The sequence below is a fragment of the Ciconia boyciana genome, chromosome 11 (genome assembly GCF_034638445.1).
Source record: "Ciconia boyciana chromosome 11, ASM3463844v1, whole genome shotgun sequence".
NCBI lineage: Eukaryota > Metazoa > Chordata > Aves > Ciconiiformes > Ciconiidae > Ciconia > Ciconia boyciana.
Window position 1 is genome coordinate 23,222,161 of NC_132944.1, and position 18,971 is coordinate 23,241,131.

General features: G+C 36.1%; 2 protein-coding genes across 18 annotated transcripts in view; one reads left to right on the plus strand and one right to left on the minus strand.

The window, feature by feature from the left end:
• The window catches only part of TASOR (transcription activation suppressor), a 35,287-nt gene extending 32,946 nt beyond the window's left edge, over positions 1-2,341 (plus strand). For 5 of the 10 annotated variants that reach the window (XM_072876389.1, XM_072876390.1, XM_072876388.1 and 2 more), the window contains one exon: positions 406-2,341. In XM_072876389.1, coding sequence (XP_072732490.1) covers positions 406-935 — 530 coding nt within the window. In that variant the 3' untranslated portion in view covers positions 936-2,341. Of the gene's footprint in view, positions 1-125 lie in introns of all 10 variants that reach the window. The other 5 variants (XM_072876393.1, XM_072876386.1, XM_072876395.1 and 2 more) reach the window with 3 other exon arrangements.
• CCDC66 (coiled-coil domain containing 66) overlaps positions 2,047-18,971 on the minus strand; it is a 26,006-nt gene continuing 9,081 nt past the window's right edge. For 5 of the 8 annotated variants that reach the window (XM_072876402.1, XM_072876403.1, XM_072876399.1 and 2 more), the window contains 10 exons: positions 15,322-15,575; positions 14,857-14,941; positions 13,859-14,020; positions 12,222-12,369; positions 11,646-11,768; positions 9,843-10,321; positions 8,414-8,451; positions 7,848-8,134; positions 7,230-7,357; positions 2,835-3,337 (listed from right to left, as the gene is read on the minus strand). In XM_072876402.1, the coding sequence (XP_072732503.1) occupies positions 3,254-3,337; positions 7,230-7,357; positions 7,848-8,134; positions 8,414-8,451; positions 9,843-10,321; positions 11,646-11,768; positions 12,222-12,369; positions 13,859-14,020; positions 14,857-14,941; positions 15,322-15,575 (1,788 nt within the window). In that variant the 3' untranslated portion in view covers positions 2,835-3,253. Of the gene's footprint in view, positions 2,568-2,833; positions 3,338-7,229; positions 7,358-7,847; positions 8,135-8,413; positions 8,452-9,842; positions 10,322-11,645; positions 11,769-12,221; positions 12,370-13,858; positions 14,021-14,856; positions 14,942-15,321; positions 15,576-18,971 lie in introns of those variants that run through there. The other 3 variants (XM_072876397.1, XM_072876396.1, XM_072876401.1) reach the window with 3 other exon arrangements.

The window sequence follows — 18,971 nt, forward strand, 5'->3', positions numbered from 1 at the left end:
CGTCTGTTTTCAGAACAGGATAAGCGTAATGATAGCTTTTAGAAACAGTAACAGAAGGACTGGGATGTCAGTAATTGTACTCCTTCAATTGTCTGATCAACTACTCACCTACTGTATAACTTTAGATGCTGTTTTGACATTAACCCCTTTGGAGCTGGGAGTTGGGATTTCCCAACACTAAACATGAACACAGTGCGCAGAAGCTTTTAGCATCGGAGTAACTGGACACTCGCACAGAGGGTTCAGTGTGTATGTTGAGTAAGTGAACAAGAGTGGCAGAAGACCAAGACTTAAGTGATATTGGACTTGCAGACCTGAAGCATAACACTGTGTGAGTAGTGTATAGCTTTTCTAACAAAAGTTTGTATTTCAATAGAATAGGCCTTTCTCTTCTTTTTAATGTAGTTCTTGTAGAAAACGATGAAAAGGATGAGGAGGACATGTCTCTGGATTCAGGGGATGAAACATCACAAATAGAAATCTGCAGTAATGCCTCTGATGCTCATTTGGAAGCTTTGCATACAGAGGCCAAGGGCTGCTTATCAGTTAGAGAGTTATCTCCTGAAGCACAAACGGGCTTGATGGAAAAGACTTCTAAAATTGACTTGGAAGAGATACAACCAATTACTCCAGTGTCTACAACATGCTCTGCTGAAGGAGAAAAACACAATTCAGTTGAACAAGCTCCTTTCAATAACTTCCAAGTTTATAGCAGACAATTAAATATGTCCCATCAGTTCAGTCACTTTAATGTGCTCACTCATCAGACTTTTCTGGGAGCAACATACCCAATTTCTTCTGCAAGTCAGAACCAAGAAGGGGGCAATTATTTCCTCTCTGCTTACAGTCAGAGCATGGATACAGAAAAGTCGTCATCGCCTGGTGGTTGGGATATAAATTGTGATTCTTCCAGGCCATATTCAAAACAGAAATAATCTCATAAGTCTCTTTTTATAAGTTGCTGTGGACTTTTCTGTTTCTAAAATGGTGGATTAACAATTTCTATTTTATTCTGGAACAAAATGTTTCTTGTCCTTTATCTCAAATGTTTTCTTGTCTTATTTAAATCCTGATGGCCTGTATCTGTTGAAAGCATCTGAAAATTGAAATAAATATATATATTTTTTAACATTTACTGTACTTGAATTATCTTGTTTGTTGGCACTTTTAAGTTTCTACATTTGTATTTGACCTGTACCCGGGCTTCAGTTTGAGGTCTGTTTTAATGTAAAACTGAATGTTTGCCTAAAATGTGTGAAACGGCAACTTTTTTTTAAGAGTATCCAAATCACTTTTCTTTACTTAAATATCAAAACTTATGTATTTATTTGACATTTGACACAAATTTTGTACAAATGTTTTTACATAGCTCTACAGCAGTGTAGTTATTTTAATGACTATATACTGGATTTTGGCTAAATACCTCAATTAGAGTAACCAATGGTGCAGTTCCATTACAAAAATAAAATAAACTCTTAATGCACAAGGGACTTGCTAACACCTTGCATTGTCTGTGGTTTTTATACTGTTTTCAGAGTATGTCAAACATATGCAAACTTTGTCATGAATAGCTGTTATCTTTGCGTCTAATTTTGATACTCCGTGCTTATTGCAGCACCATCAGAGTGATCTAACAACTTTTGTCTTGCCACTGTAATTGCTGCAATGAGAGAAGGACAAACCTGGTTTCAATGACTGGTTTCAATTTGTGTTAGAAAAACCTCAATCCTCTCCTGCTTTAGTGTCTTTTTTTAACCTGGCATTGTTGTAAGTACAGAGTTTTATCTGTTTCTTAATCTTGCCCTTTTTAATTTCACATCTGCTGTGTTACAAACTTATTTTTCTCCACTGCTTCTCTCTTAATTTGGCTCATTTTGTACATCATCTTCTGCCTCGGGCTTCTGGGAAACAGCAGCTGATAGTAAATAGCTGTGGAGTCTGAAGACTACCCTTGTTATGACCTGGCTGGTTTTGCATGTACTAGTACTCTGGACTCACATGTACACTGCTCTTGTCTTCAGGTTGTCCAAAGTCGTATGTTTGGGGTTTTTTTCCTGTTTGTAATTTGATTTTAGTTCTTTTATGTAGGTAGTACCAGATGACAGCTACATGACTCTAAAACAAAATTAGTTGGACAAATATTATTGGTTAAAAAAGTGTAGCTTTTAAAAAACAAACACCTTAGACTCTTCCTTAAAGCTGAATGTCTTTCCTTCTATTAACAGTTGTTTGATTTATTTGTTTAAATTAAGAACAAACTAGTACTAGCCTTGTGTAGCAGTTGTTACCCTCCCCCCAAACATGGCAAATAATTTTTTTTAAAAAAAAACTTCCCTTGTATCAATAAACCTCAATGGATTTTGTGAAGAACTGTTCCACTGCCTCAAATGTCGGGTGCAGATTCTCACCTGTTGCATGACTTGGCACCCAAAGGAGAGGAAAGAGCGCACCTTTATTCCCTTGCTACTGCTCTACGCTACCTTCAGCACAGCTGCTGCTGGGCAGAATCTCAGGCTGAAGGTTCTGTGGTGGTTACCACAGAACTAACGTGCATCTTCTGCAGAGATCTAGGAGAGAAACAGTTTTACCCCAGATAATCCCATCTTTGGAAGACTAAAAGCAAATTAATCTAAAGTAAGCATTTACTTCTGACTGGAAGCACTGAATACTGATCTGTTCAGACCTTGTTTGTAAGAAAACTTCTTTAAATGGAGTTCTACAGCCTTGGGCCCAGCCCACTATAATGTTAAGTGCTGCTATCCTGTTTTAATTGGGAGGGGGGAAAAGGTTATAGACGACACTTCTGTGGTCTTCAAGTCTGGGATCACTTGAGTTAATATACATTGTCTAAGCCTAAAAGCTGTCGGAATTGTTAAGTACAAGCAGTTTCATATAGTTAAAAATACCAACAAAGGCCACCCAAGCCCTTCAGAATACATCTTAATCTTTTTATTTATCAAAACACATACACCGAGTTCTCCAAAAAACCCAGCAACATTTTTAGACAGTGTTTGGTGGTTTATATTAAATGGACATATGTCTTCAGGTAGCATGAAGACCATTCTAAACAGACACACCAGCATTAGTTTAATGGATCTTCAGTATGAAAAGCAACATGACCTTGTAATCTATCCAAATTCACATAATTTAAATCTTTCATTAAAAAGATAGAGATGGTTCATAATTAATTACAGTAGCAAACAAAGTGCTGTGCCTTTACGTTTTAGGAATTCAGAACATTCATATGTACCTCTTAAAATGGCAAAATAAAGCTCTCTTCTTGAGCTATAGCAGGAATCAGAGCAGTCTCCAACTCCTTCTGCTTCTGCAGGAGGCCCTGAAATAAGTGGAATGGAAACGTGAATGTTCTGTCTTCATGCAGCCTGAACTAATAAAGTGTCACTGTTTCATATTTTAAAACAATTTACTTGTTAAGGCTCAATGCTTTTTAAATACACAACTTTAAAAAAAAGCAGTACAACAATACATTCAGTAGAGAGGGAACTCAAGATTTCCTGTCTTGTGCAGAAGACTTGACGTGTGACTGGAGTGGAAGCCAGTCCTGTTTCCAGGGATGACTGTGCAGAGGAAAAAAGACTTTTCCATTGTATTAAATCTGACTTACTCACTCCCCTGTGCATTGTCATTGCATTTGTGGTATTCTAGCATATTCTTGTATGCAGCTGAACCCAAAACCGTGAGGGGTACCAGCTTTTAGTCTTAACGTAAATTATACTCTTAAGATAAAGGACAGCATTACCATTTGAACTAGAACAGTGTCCGATGCTTTAGCATATGCATATTTACTCTCAAAATGTAAAAGGTTCCTGCTTTGTTAATGGCTCTCACAAGTACTAGACAATGGAAAAAACCTGTAATAATAAACTCTTGGAAGTGTATCCTTGGCTATGTATGTGATACATGATAGAGCTATGTCAGGTATAGTTATAAATTTGAAATCAGTCTTTTTACTGTAATTCATAGGATCGTATGTATCGATACATCTGGCCCCTTGGTTATCCATTTTAGACCTGTCAGAAGTAATTTGATACCAAGGAAGTGCGTTTACAAGGGAAAAAAAAAAAAAAGGAAAAGTTACAGTGGTATTTTTCCTCTGAGTTACAAGCCCTTTCTCAAAGACAAGGGTTATAGGCTGCTGGCACAGCTCAGTATCACCCTAACGCAAGCCGGCAGGTACTACAACAATTTAGCTACAGTATTCCTGGTGGCACAGAAGGGGAGAGAGGTCACGCAGAACTGGCTTCACTGAGCAAAGAAGCCTGTTTGTTAGCCTTCACTTTGCATCCTTCCGAAAGCAGCAGCTGCCTACATTCAGATAGATCACTTGATGAATTGCTTTTTACCTAACCAACAGTATCTGCTATTTCTATTAATGGGTCAGTGGACTTGTTCAGTCCCTTTATCAATAATTACTTTTGTTATAGAGTGGTTTTTGCGTTTAGTAGCATGTTACACAACAGTCATGCAATAAATTGCCTTAAATCAACCCAGAGCTGAGGCGAGAAACAAGGAAGTAACACTGAAAACTGGAATAAACTTTATCACATGGTTTGCAGAGGTCATAGAAAGGGCCTAGAGAAAAGTAATGTGCAGTGTCGACATGGGACAAGCAGTGAGGTCTGTCTTTGCGTGTCCTTGGACAGCCAGCTGGTGGCTGGCAAGATCGCTTAGCCACTGGAGGCTACAACCTGTTGGCAAGTGGTTTTGTCGCCTTACTAAAAATGCTCTGGTATGTACTGACTGTAGCTGGGGGTTCTGTCCTTTTTCTTAAACTTTGGCCCTTCTTTTTCACAAATACTTAATTCACTTTGCTGGATGAATAAACTTGGGCTTATTCCACTGACTCAGTCAATTTCAGTGAGGAAAGTAAGAGTCTGTTGATAGTTCCTATTCCTGCTGTCACCTGAAATACAGGAAGAGACTTGCTGTCTTGTAACAAATGCAATGACAGAATCACCCTCCCTTTGGCAGAGGAAGGCCCCCGTCTGCCCTCTTTTTCACTGGTGTCTCCCACGGGTCAGCCACTTCAGCTGGACTGTTCCTGAAACAGCCTGACTGTATTGATCTATCACTCTAGCTGGGTGTGTATTTCAAGGCTAAAGATGGTCAAATATGCTGTGAATATATATATATATATATATTCTGAAACTATCAATCCAATCTATATATATATGCATGTATATGTAAGTTCAAAAAACAAGACTAGATTATCTTCTGAAATGGAAAAGTAAACTCCACTCTTTGTCTGAATTGTATTTTGTACAAAATACTGCATTACTCTTCCTTTCTCGGTGAAATAACTGATGCAAACCAGGTGTCATCTGTAGGAGTGCACAATACTTAGGTGTACAAGATATACCTAAGTTCAACAGTCAATGTCCTAAATGCATTCTGCAGCTGGTAGGATTGTTAAAAAAGAACTCTACATGTTTTAAGTTAACTCTCTTCCAGAACCAAGGTCCACTGAAAGACTAACCTTAACATTAGTTTTTAGCTACTGTTAAGACCTGAATATATACTATGCATCAAAAATGTCCCCAAGCTGCTGTCTCTTAAGTTTGCGAACATGGATATTATTGCCTTAAACCTCTTCAAATATCCATGGCTTTTGTTCATCTCAGTAAGCACAAGGATGAAATTGTGCTTTGAAGCTGGCTTCATTCTTAACCAAAATACCACTGGCAAATGAAGCCTGAATACAAAATACCTAACAGTTGTAGGTATTTAGCAAAAATGTTAATGAGCATTGGGGAAGACCAGATCCAGTCAAACCTATCATCTGGAAGCCATTATAAACTGGCAACCTTTCAGTGTTCTTGGGTCACAACTTCTCTTAATAACTTGGGGAGAGCCAGGACCTTAATTTGCACAAGGAATTTACCTACTACTGAAGCACGATGTATGCATGGCAGAACTTCTGTCTTTCTAAAGCACAGCAGGTAATTAATAGTGTTAACTACTGGTATTTTTGTTGTATTTAAGTCTGTCAGAGTTTCTTCCCTTTATTTTGATCATTTATGCAATTTTTCTCCCTTAAGGCAAAGAAAAATAAATAGTGCTGCTAGCAATAAAGTCCTTTTAGTATGGAGCAATTCAAAACCAAGGGAAGATACTGATACATTTCTCTCTAGTGTTCTTCGAGAACGAAATGCAAACCTAAAAGTAAATGTGGGTTTTTTTGTCTTGCAGTCCCCTGGCAGGCCATTTAGAAGCATAAAAGGAAACTGTTCGTGTGATTGTCCAGACCTGCAGTTTGCATCTGCCATGGGCCATACCTTGTTGCCAACAGGTGGAGTATCAAATTCCCTCATGCTTTAATAACTAGATGCCTGACAGTATTTTTCCTGGTATTCTTACTCCAATCAGGAAAATACATAACTTCAGAGTTGCCAGCAATAATCTTTTGTGCTTCTTTAATTTACTGCAACGTGGATCCTTAAAGACAGTCTCACCACAACCAAAATCCTTCGGGCAATCCTGTAGATCTAATCATTACCAGTAACTTACCACAAATAGAACAATGTATACAAACATACATAGGCTTTTCTCTGGGGAGCTCTTGTGTGTGTAGTATTGAACTAAATTTCATTCGCTCATATTCACTCACTGTATCTGGCTGATTGACAAATCCCGATTTTTACTTTTACATGTTAACAGAATAGCTATCTTGGAAGGATTTTGTAAGTGTTCAAACTTCAAATTTGCAAGTTACAGTATTTCTCCAGGACTGACACATGACTACCACCCCACTAACTCTTCTGCACCAGCCACATTGCTCTGTCATGACTGGCTTACCTGTGAAATGCAGAAGTGAAATTCCAATAACAAGGGTTCTGGTGTTTTGTTAAAATACTACTCTTTCTCCCCTTGAAATTGAGACATTCTTACTATAAGCAAACCTAATTATCAAAACCTGGAGACTAAATAAAGCCATTCCTCTTGGCTTCAAGTTTCCTCAGGTATTCCAGTGTTTCATAGCTCATCTAAGTCCATAGTCTCTCTCTAAGGACAGACCAAAGATGGAAGTAATGCATGAAAAGCAAAATTAGCAAGAGGGAACAGAAGTAGAGGACAGGGCCCAAAACTTATCATATATGATGGAAAAATGAATTAAAGACTAATGCTTATGACTATGTAATAGTTTGCAATGTTCCTTTTGACTTTAGTACATATATACATACATGTTTATCCAATAAATTTTTGCTTACCTGGCGTAATTCTGACAATCCTTTGAGAATTGCTTGTTGTCTCTCTCTGCTTTTAACTACATCAGGATTTAGAAGAGGATCTCTAACATGATCAGAGCTAAAGATCTGTCGTGGCGTTTGGTAAGAATCTAAAAGTAAATGTATATCAAATCAGTTAACAATACTCTCTATCAGTTTTGTTTTCATTTTGAAAGCAGTAGATTTTCACAGCTTGTGAAAATGAGGTTTAGGTTGCTACTCGATTACCATCACTATTTTTAAGTTAAACACCACTTAGATTCCTAAACCCAAATCTATATACAGTAATACCAGAGAAGTGCAATCATACTTCATTAAAGGTAAATAGGCAAAAAAGACAGATAAAAGAATAAGAAATTTTGTTGCTTTTTTGATTTTTTTTTAAACTTTTTTCTGTGGTTTTTTTTTGTTTTTTTTTTTAATACAGAGTATCATTTGGTTGCATAGGCTTTCATAGGCATAGGCAGTGCTGTGACACATGTGGGTTACTGCAAAATTCAGTAAAAACAAATACCAAATCGAATAAATTGTAGCACTTCGAACTAAATCGCTAACATGTCTTCTCTTCTACGTGAATCAGTTCACAATACATTTCAGTACCATTAAACTGTCGATACTGTGGGTCATGCGTTGAAGGTCTAGTCACTGGTGCATCTGGATCAAGGTAATATACTTCATTTGTTCGAACATATGGAATAAACTGTGAAGAGGGAGGTCTTCCAGCTTCTGTAACGGGAGGAGGGGAGCTCCTCTGCTGTGTATCTGTCTTGATATTTTTCTCTCTTCTACTATTGTTGTTATGCACCAGGAAATTAGAAGCATGTATCTGTTTTTGTTGTACTTGGTGTAATCTGTTCTTAACTGCCGGAACAGGTGGAGATTCAGATCTGTGTGAAACAATTTCAGTTAAAAAAACCCCAAACAATACTTAAGTAATGTGATTTATTTTCTCAAATAGTAGAGACAAAGAACCCTCACAAGACTGGACTTTTGCTCATTTACTCTATTTTTATACCTGCAGTTTGTTTGGTCTTGTGTCTTTTTACTAGAAGACAGTTAGATGCACCTAAATTCTTTTAAAAAAATTAAAAATCAGGAAAGAAAAGCATGTATATTTCACTATTAATGTTTTTTATACATTTAATTACTGCAGAGTATTGACATACCTTTCTTCATTCAAATGATTCTTATGTAATTGTTCTTCCTAGGAGAAAACCAAGAAAGTCAAAAGTAAAATAAAAAGCTCTATTTTTCTATATTAAAAGCTTTCATATTTCAAGACAAGTTTGTTCTGAAATTCCAAAAGGACTTGGAATTTCAGGAGAAATTCAGGAGAAAGGTATTTATCAAAGACTTGCATTAAAGAGACCTGTAGCATCTATGAACTAAATTAAACGAATTACAGAAGGATTTGCTCCAATTTTCTATGTCTTTGGCAGCTCTAAGCACTATCAAAAATACTGTACATAATTTTCCAATGACCTTGGAAAGCTGCATTTATAAACCTGAAAGATTCAGCCCAAGATAATGATTATTAAAGGAAACATCATGTTTCTAGATACAAGTAGAAGTTTTCTATTTAAATAAAAAATATTAACGTGTCCCATCCTTCTTATGGTACCAAACAATGCTTACTTATCTTAAAAATCTGCTTAAAATTCATTGCCCCATTTCTCAGGTACAAAATTCTTGAACATTTACCTTTCAATAATGTAAGCGCAAAACTTAGATTTACCATTAACCTCAAATAAACCAAAAAACTCCGTTTAAGAAATGAATAAATCTTCAAAGATACCAGTATGAACAGTTATGTATTTTCACATACTTTTTTTTAACACCCACAGCTTCGAAAATATGTGTATGTAGCCACAGTAAACAAATGGCTAAACAGAACTGAAGTGGCCACCTTTTCTACACCAGATTTTTTCTCTTGGAAGGTGTGAGAAAGTGAGGTGTTTATGCATACCTATGTATATACATACATACAGAGAGCGAGCAAGCAAGAGAGAGAGAGGGAGTGAGACAGAAGGCATGAATATATCTGACAGTATTTTCTTTAAATGAAAATTGGTTTTTTTCCCAGCCACAAGCTATACAGATACATGCTTACTGCAAACAGAGAAGAAATGATTCCACTAAGAAGGATGCATTTTTACAACAGAGTACATCCTCAGTAATCCATATTCTTTGCAGAAATAAAAATTGTTTTCTTGAACAGGTACTCCCATACCTCAACCATCACCACAACTTAATGACTGGACAAAAAAAGAGCAAGTCAGTGATGTCATTCTGTCCTGCACACTGCTTTCAGTCAAGCTCCCTCTTTACATAATGAATTGATGATAATGGATAAATGAAAGGGAATAAACACTTTGGAAGACTGAAATAACAGTAAAAGCTAAGTGACAAAATCTGAATATATTCTTCTGCTCACGAAGAACAAAACAATGCTGTAATACCATTCTTTACACAAAGGGTAGTAACAAGAAAATTCTCAATGCTCGAGTTACATAACTGATTTCCCATCCAGGCAAAACCATGTGGAACAAGAGTCTTAAAAATACACATAATTGTTGTTCAAGACTAAATAGTTACCTTTATGACTCTATGTCCCTTATTCTTCATATTTATTTCTTCGTGAGGTGAAGGAGACCTCTCTGAATAACCACCCTTTTTTGGGCAGAGATTCCCAGGGGTATTTCTTTCTACCAACTGAAGCAGCTCCATTTGTCGTCTTACTTTGTTTTCTTCCCTTTGTTTTTGTAGCTGTTTAGGGTATCTTTCTGATGCTGGAATGTATCTTTTCCCAGGCTTGTTTATGTTCCAGTCAGGTCTTTTGCTGCATTTTTCTGAGGGCTTAATTTGTCTTTCTTTTCTTGCATATTGTTCATACAGATCACTGTAAATGCCACCATTCTCTTTTCCTGACATTTTATTTTTATCTATATACTGCATTTCCTTCTGGTATTTTTTGCTGCTAGATGTTTCTTTATATTCTATGGAAATATCAGGTGATCCACAACACACAGTTCTTGCCTCAGCTGACTCAGTGTATGCTGAAGTATTAAAGTCATCTAAAAAAAAATAAAAATAAATTATACTTTAACTCCAAGCCTAAGCTGTTCAAATTACTTGTTTGGCTTTTGTATGCATTATCAATCTACCATTACTGATTTTATTAAAAAATTGGTTGTTACACTTTTATAATTTTTTTTAATTCTTTTTGATGTGGAAGATAGATAAGACCAGTAGAAGCAAACTCAGTAAGGAGGGGGGAAAAAAAAAAATTAGAGGACAAAATCAAGTCACTGTAAAGCAAAATAATATATATAAAATGAAACTACATTATTTTAAAATGTAGAATTCTATTTATGTCATGGTACCCAATAGTAAAGAGCAAAACACAGCTTCTGTTTAGTTTTTCAGTATGCCAATGGTTTGGTCATATTCGCAGCACTACTGGGAATAACTTACTTTCCTAATCCTTGTCTTCCAATGGAAATATTTTGTTCAATTTTTAAATTACTAACAATCCAGCTTCTTTCTTTACTAGGGGCATACACAAAAACATTATTTAATTTGTAAACTCTCCAAATTCACAGTAAAATTTCTACCAGCACTGTCAAAACCAAAAATATTAATTGTTACTTAAGCAAATAATAATAAAATAAAGCTTCCACTTCACAAGTGATAAGAAGCTAATAAATTTCTAAATACAAGTCATAAAGTGACCGTAAGTTTCCACTGAAGCTGCTTATTCACACCTAATCTACAACATTTGTAGATGCAGACTAAGTTTGATCTGGGTTTTTTAATGGTGTGATACAAAACCAAGATAAGGTCTGGAAAGTAGTCTACCCTAGATGGACCCACAATTCTGTCTGGGTATTTAGGTAGCATTGTAGAAAGCTTTTCTAAACACCTGTATGTCAGCTCTCATTTTCTAATGAGTCTAGTTTTCTAATTCCAGAATTATTGACAATGTTTCTGCCAGTATTTTCAAGGATTCATTACAAGCCCAGCCCTGCTCGATACCAAACCACGTTACGTAAACCTGTGAACATTCGCGCTGAAGACTACTACAAATACATGTTTAAATGCCTTAATAAATTTAGTCTTACATGGCTTGTGACCATGACTCTAAGTCAACACTGCATTTCAGACGGGGTGACTTGACTCCGTAACTGGTAAGTAACAAATATACAGACATATAATTTATGTAGAAGAATACAGTGATATATTGCAATATTCCAACATGCCTGTGTCTATCCAAGTATTTCTTTCTAGTTTTATTCCTTTCTCAATGACACTGATTTGGCCCTATAGCTCAGTTTCACAAATATGCTGTTCTACTGTCTTTAAGGTACATCAGAGTAATTAAATTTAAGAGCTGCATACCTGTCTGTACAGCAGTGTCTTTCCGAGGAGAAGTCTGCTGATCAATGTGGCTCTTAATGTCATCAGAAAAATTATGACTTTGATGTGAAATGTCATCATTACAATTTTCAAATTCTGTATCACCTAAAAAGAAGTAAGTAAAATTGTTCAATTTAGCAATGCATGTTCCATTTAAACCATGCTATCAAGTTATCAGACTATTGTGGTTTAGAACTCAAAGCAAGACTGAGAACTATGGTTCAGATCCTAATACTCTCCCTTTTTCACTGGAAATCTAATCGACAGCACACAGGTCTGAATATTCCCTATACGTTCCTGATAATATATATTTCTTCTTTTATGTAATATAGTATTTGAAGCTTACTAAAATACAGTATTCTCCATATTAGTTTACATTGATATTTGTTTGAAAGGCTCTTTAAATAAGCTGAAATGACATTTGGTTCATGAAGCAAAGGCGCAATTACTGACCCAAATGCAGAAGGGGGAAAAAAAACCCCAAACAAAAACCACCACCAAGTTGCACGCAAACACCAAAGGAATAGGCAAACTGAATATGAAAAGACTTGTACTTGCCACCACCAAGATTCTTCTGAAGTTTTGAAATGTCATGTCCCTTCTGAGCCAAGTCTCGAATGCGCTGTTCTTGTTTTAATCTCTGTGCTAATTCTTGAGCTTTCTGCATTGTCTGATAAAGCTCATTTGTTTTAAGAGTCACGAGTTCCTTTAAAAAAAAAAAGTAAATATATGTGATCACTTATTTTGAGAATAAAATTAATAGGATTATTTAATCTCTATATAATCCTCAAGGTTTACATATATTCTTGAGTAAAGCCTTTTCTTTTTAAAACAAAAACAAAACTAGTTGAGTAGATGCAATATGTAACATATAACTGTTATGATTATAAAGATAAATTCAGAACCTCTGCTGTGCTAATGAAAGATGTTCAATCCTAGCATTAAAAAGTGAGCATCTATATCCTCAAAGTTATTTGGATATTTATCTCCTTTCTAATAAATTCACCTTTTCCTAAATGCCATCTGATTTCAGCCATCTATGACTTCCTATATCATGTGGTTTAATGAAATAAAAGGAGCCTAAATAAAAATAATTTAAAACCCCAGCTTCCTCCTACTTCCACAGAAAGGAGACGGTAGAAGCCTCCCTAACAAAGGCAGAACATCCCTAAATATGAGGGTTACAGTTTCTAGACTCAGCAGGTTCAAGGTGCAAGGAGACTGGGCCAAGGAAAATCTCCTTTCCAAACGGCTATTCACCATCTCATCCCCGCTTCCTACTGTATTTGAAGGTGGAAAGAACAACAACTGCCAGCATAACATGTTTTGAAGGAGCCGAGCTATTACAGAGAAAGATGACTTTCCACATTTTTTACCAGTTTGTTGTAGCATCTACAGGCAGATGCTACATGTTTCCATCCAGAAAATGCAGAGGAATCAGGGATCCATATTTCTGGAGGTTTTAGAGGAGAGTGTGTTTTCGGAATCACACTGTCTTATGACATCATGGAATTCTACTATTCCAAATAAGAAGCGAACAGTAATAGCTGCTACTGTGCCAAAAGGAAGAGTAAGACATCAGACAAGGCTTTTAACCTTCTACAGACTCTTCTGTAACAGGTAAGAAGGTATACAAATGCAATTACCAAAGGTCAGAATGTTACTTTTGATTTAACTTTTATATGAAAGGAGTATGTAAAGGTCAGCAATAGTTACAGAGGAGAAAGCTCTAGAACATGAATGACTTTTAAAACGACTTTTCCAGAGTATGTTCTGAAAAGTCTTTAATCCAGAGCAAAGGCACATCCAGTCAGGTAAAGTTCAGGGTACTGAAGCATCTTAAAAGCATCGTTACCAACAACAATAATTGGATCACATACTTTGAGGTATTTTTTTTAATTTAAAATTTGCATTTAAAAATGCGTGTTTCTGCATTATTTAAATCTACAATTCCATTTTTGCCAGTTCTTATCCATTTCTCTTCCTGAAAAGGCCCTTGCCCAAAAAAAGAAACCTGCCTTAAACTCGTACAGTGTTATAAGTTTATTAATGGAGGAAACAAATTTTGGTTTCTAATGTCTAAATTTCAGATAGTTTTAATTTTCAAAATGATGAGGCAACACCATTTTGAAGGCGAAGAACAAACCCTAGTGTTATTACAGACTATCTGCACTAAAGAAAACGCAAAAACCCACCTCCTTTTGTTTTTGTTTCAGCAAATCTTCTTCAAACTGTTTCTGCATTTGTTCTTTTTCTCGTGCTAGGCGCTGTTCTTCCTCTTGTTCTTCCCATTTTCTCTGCTCTTCCTCCAGTTGTTTCTTCTTCCGTTTTTCTTCTACCTGAGCCATTATTGCTTTCTAGTAATTTCAGGAAAAAAGGAAAATTAAAAGATATAACATTAAAGGTATTATAAGCTATATATTCATATACTTCCATATACGTGTATAATAATTGAATTTGGACAAATTAAAAAAAAATTCAAGACAATTTCTTTCAAATGCTTTTGTTTCTTTTAATTTCTCACAACAGAGGTAGCTGCCCTTTTTTTTTTTTTTTTTGAGAACTACCAGCCCAATAAAGCAGTTTGAAATATTCAGAGACAAACAGAAGTAGCTTTTTATGTTTTCAAAAATGCTTTTATTTTTCTTGTAAAGAAATGGTGGTCTGATTTTTACCTTACATAGTGTAAGCTAGTATTTCGGTCTAGCAGAATAACAGTTTGACCAGAACAGGCTTGTTACATTTATACTAAGACTTCTTTACACTGTGCTAGAGGGATCATCATGCAGACACACATTCAGTTAGAGTGCCACAGAAGTAACATAAATGACAATAAAGTAGATAAAATGTAAAGATTCATGGAGTGGGTACCTGTAAATATCAGTCCTCCTGATGACAGTGGAGACTGAAGAAAAATGCACACAAACCTTCTAGAGCTCTAAAGACTGCACTGTACATTTTCTGAGGCAAGAATTCAGTTACAGAAATACAATCACCTCTGTACAAATATTAAAAGAAAACGGTAGAGTCTAACTGAATGAAATACCGTTAAACAACTGTAAACATGTAATCTGAAGCATGAAAGTCAAGCACCTCACTGGATTCTGGTATTAAATCGCATGTTTTATTCATGTGACACACTAGCTTTCATCCTTTCTTCTCATAAAATAGCGTTAGTAAAACAGACATCTACCTGATGTTCTAACTGTTTCTGCCGCCGCCTGTCTCTCTCTTCAATCTGTGCAGGGTCCAGGAGAGCTGTCATTGAACGGAGGAAACTATGAACAAAGAAACATGTAAATGTTTTTAATCATAAGAAAATAATCCTAAAGCCTTTCTTAATTAGAATCAATTAGATTTCAAGTAATATTTTCATATTGAGGTTATCCCTTTGTATTTATTTACAATTATGAAATTCATTTTACTAAGGAACAAAGTGGGGTTATTTGCAGTAAATTTTATTAATAAACAATGGAAGCACTTCTGTCTTTCAAAAGTGAAACAACAGGTATTTCTGAATGAAGCAAAAGCCAAATGAATAAGATCCAAAGATCGTATTTAAAGATCTTATTAAATTTTTTTTTTTTTTTTTAATTTCTGAGGAGGTATCAGAAATGTACTGGCTGGGAAAATGATTATCCTTACAAAGCTCACTCACCTGACTTTCTGACCGTGTTCCAAAGTACTGTTTTTAGCAGCTTTTTCTGCATTTCCCACCTTTGAGGGCATGAGGTTGCCTAAAGCTGCAGGTGAAAAAGGGTGAATAAAAGCAGTCAGCTCCTTAGGGTCAGGTGACAGGCAAAGACTTTCAGGCTGCTTTTTGTATATTCCATTTAAGGGGTGTTGTGCATTAGCATTAAGGTGGTTCTTTAAAGAATCAAAATGCATTGCCCATCTGTCATGCTCTTCAGCCTAAATAAATATGAAGCAACAAAACAAACGGAAACGCACTCAATTATACTTTTGCTATAAAGTATGGTTAACAAAACACACAATACACGTTTTGTAAAACAGGAACATTTGAAAAGCTCTGTTATGGGGATACAATACAGACAGTAGTTAATTCCCTAAATGGGAAAACGGAAGTCCCTCTGTTGCTTAAAGTGCAAGTCAGATCAGAAATGATACTGCTGATCCATATACTTGGTCAGCAAAAACATATTGCTACTATATTTTCAGGAAAAAAAAAACCCAAAAATTACAAAGGGGGGGAAAAAAAAAAAAGAAAAAAGTAAGTTAACATGGATTCAGGCTTTTTGGTACTGCTTTTTCAATTTATATTACTATTCCATTCCATAATTTTTCTAATCATTCTGGGAACTGCTTGATTGAGAGGTCAGTACCCTGTCCACTCTGCCATACTCTCCTCCTGTTGTGTACATATTCTCTCTATAGTAGCATGAAGAAGTGTCATCTTTTACACTGTCCTACATTTACCCCCTCCATTTTAATTCTGGATGGTAGCAGAATTAATGTGCTTTGGGCAGAGATGTTAATCTCTAATTTCCTATTTTCAGCTAGACAGACCCACTATAAAATAAGCCTTCTTTCAAAATCTCTTCCACCCACAGCAGCCAGCACTGCTATCCTAGCAAAGTACCTAAAACTTTTGTAGAGGTGACATACTGGATTTAAGTCTCTCTTCTGTACCACCCAGGCTTACCTTTTCGGCTCAATGTTGGCAATTGGGACACTCCAATATATCACTATTAAAAGATTTTTACCTAAGTGGCCTTTGTTTTTGCTATAGGGACTGAGACGGTTTTCTCTTCTGACTAAAAGAACTGTTTCTCTGGAGGGACTGGAGAATGGCTGCCTCAAAACTTGCATTCTGCAGGAAAAAACCTAACATAATCTAATCTAATAAGCTTTCTGGAATCCTTTCCTTAAACCAAAATTCCCTTGTGTCAGAAAAGTTTCACACCTATTTTAAAAGGAGTAAGAAAATCATAGTCCAAATAATAAGAATCCAAATTATTCTTCCTCCTGTTCCCTGAGTTTTGTTCCCTTTGAATACTCTGTGATGTAGAAGCAGATCAGAGTAGTTGGAAAATCTACTTTATTCTTATGCAAGTCTGTGGTGCAATATGCAGAAGGGTTGAGAGTATAACACAAGACCTGAAAAAAAAAATGTTGAAGAAAACGATATTAAGTGCACATTAACTTCCTTTCAAAAAGAGGCTGGAAGTGAGACTACTGTTAGGTTACTCACTGGTGACTGCAACCATCTTCCCACAGCACAGCTATCGAATTAAAACCCAAGGCAGCTAATGAAGGAACCTTTCAGAGCTGTGTTTCCTTCACAGTTACAAAGCTCAACTTGCAAAGGAAATTTGATGCCTTCAACAACTCAGGAAATGAAAAGACTTGTGTTGTGTGTAAGTATGTAACCAACCTTGGCAACAAAGGGTTTTTTTGGAGGGTGGGTAGGAAAGCTCTCTTCTAGTACTACAAACCGTGGAATTAAAATGGACAATTTCTGTCTAGAATTGTGTAATTGCTGTAAATGCTTCAGTTGAGAGTAAAAACTGTAGCCTTTTAATCCAGAAGGCCACAGACTATGAACATTCATATCAATCAAGTTTTGGTAACCAAGATTCTTGTTCACTAATACTGCAGAACATGTCATGATGTGAATACGCATCATGCATGGTGAAAGATAAAATCCTGGGGTTAAAGCTGTGTACGGTAATTTGGAAGTCTGGATTCTAGCAATAGTACAATCTCACTGCACGTTTCTTCACTTCAAAAGACAAAGAGTCTTTAGAAGAGTGTGTCAGTATCAGGCTGTATAAGAAGGCAGAGTACTCCACTGACCTTAAAACTACTAATATAGTAGAAATAGTAACATGTAAAGGAAAGAAGTCAGCTTCTATACGAAGAACTTCCAGGGGTAAAAGATATATTGACCAAATTGGCCAATAATGACAGTATTAAAAGTCTCTTCAGGTATTCCACCTGCAAAGCGAATTATACTGGCCACAGTTTCCTTCTAGATCCAGCATGAGAGACCTACGTTCAACAGCCTGGAAAAACCAAAGGGTGAAAAAGGTAAGGCTATTTTCTTCAATACTTTTTGGAGTACAAGTATTTTAAAAAGTTTCGTAAGAGTGTACTTGTGTGCGTATATATGCGTATCAAAATAGTTCTAGAAACAGGGTTTGAACACCACTGTGACACACCATAGTTTTCTATAACTTTCCTTCTCTTTTCTCATCTCCTTCTGTAGTCTACAGAAAATGTCTTTTTACAAAGTGGCCAGTGTCTCTACAACACCTTCCAAATCCTAGTGCTTTCACACAATGGTGGGAAAGAAAAAAAAAGTATAGGAATAGCTCTGTTTTCATCTCTGCAGCAAGCACTCTAACACATCACACCGGACACATGGTAGTCTGTTCTCTGCCACTGAAATACTGGAACAGCTACTGGTTGAATGTTCAATTAGACTGTCCTATGGACTTATGGTGAAAACCTGGACATTCTGCAGGTAATTCCATCCTTGTTGCTACTTCATTAGGTCTACAATTTCATCTTTTATTTCTTAGAACAAAAATGGAGAGAAAAACTTCTCTTATTCCAAAGAGTCCCTCTAAACCACAGATACCTTTGATAAATTAAGTTTTTCTTCTATTTTTCATAGCTTAGCTTCTTCCTTCTCTTTGTCCAGCTCTTCAAGCCACTTCTTCTGTTGCTCATGCTTCAAAGCACTAAAAGGTTGTTCCTGTGGCACAGCTTCCTGAAATAAGTGCTAGTCTCTTCCTTGTACCAAAAATTCCATACCTTGTCTAGCCACATAATAAAGACTTAGCAGAAAACTTTGCCTTCAGTTGCTAGGCATAACTGGGCTGTTCTCTTGCACAAAAAAAAGTGAATGTAAATTTATAACTGTAGCAAGTGTCTGACTGCTCCGTAAAAATGCTTCAGTTGTTAGAAAGATGCTAAATAAGCCAGTCTTTAAATACTATTCTAACTTGAACCATCAGCTTCTCACTCCAATACTTCTTTACATGTATCATGAATAAAAATCCCTTCCTTCTTCCTATGGTTCACTGCTCAGTCTGCATTCCAGGTAGATTCAGCACCATGATCTAATTAGCAGTGATCTGTCTCAAGTAAATTCTAGAGACCATCTTCTGTTCCTGCTTCTTAATGGATATCTGTATTCTTTAACAAACTCCAGTGGCACTGACAACTTTCAATGCTATCTGACAAAAACCACTCTTCAATCAGTGCCTACTCACAATAACTCAGAAACTACTTCTTGAACCTTCTGCCATCAATATATATTTTTTTAAGTCATCTATTTCT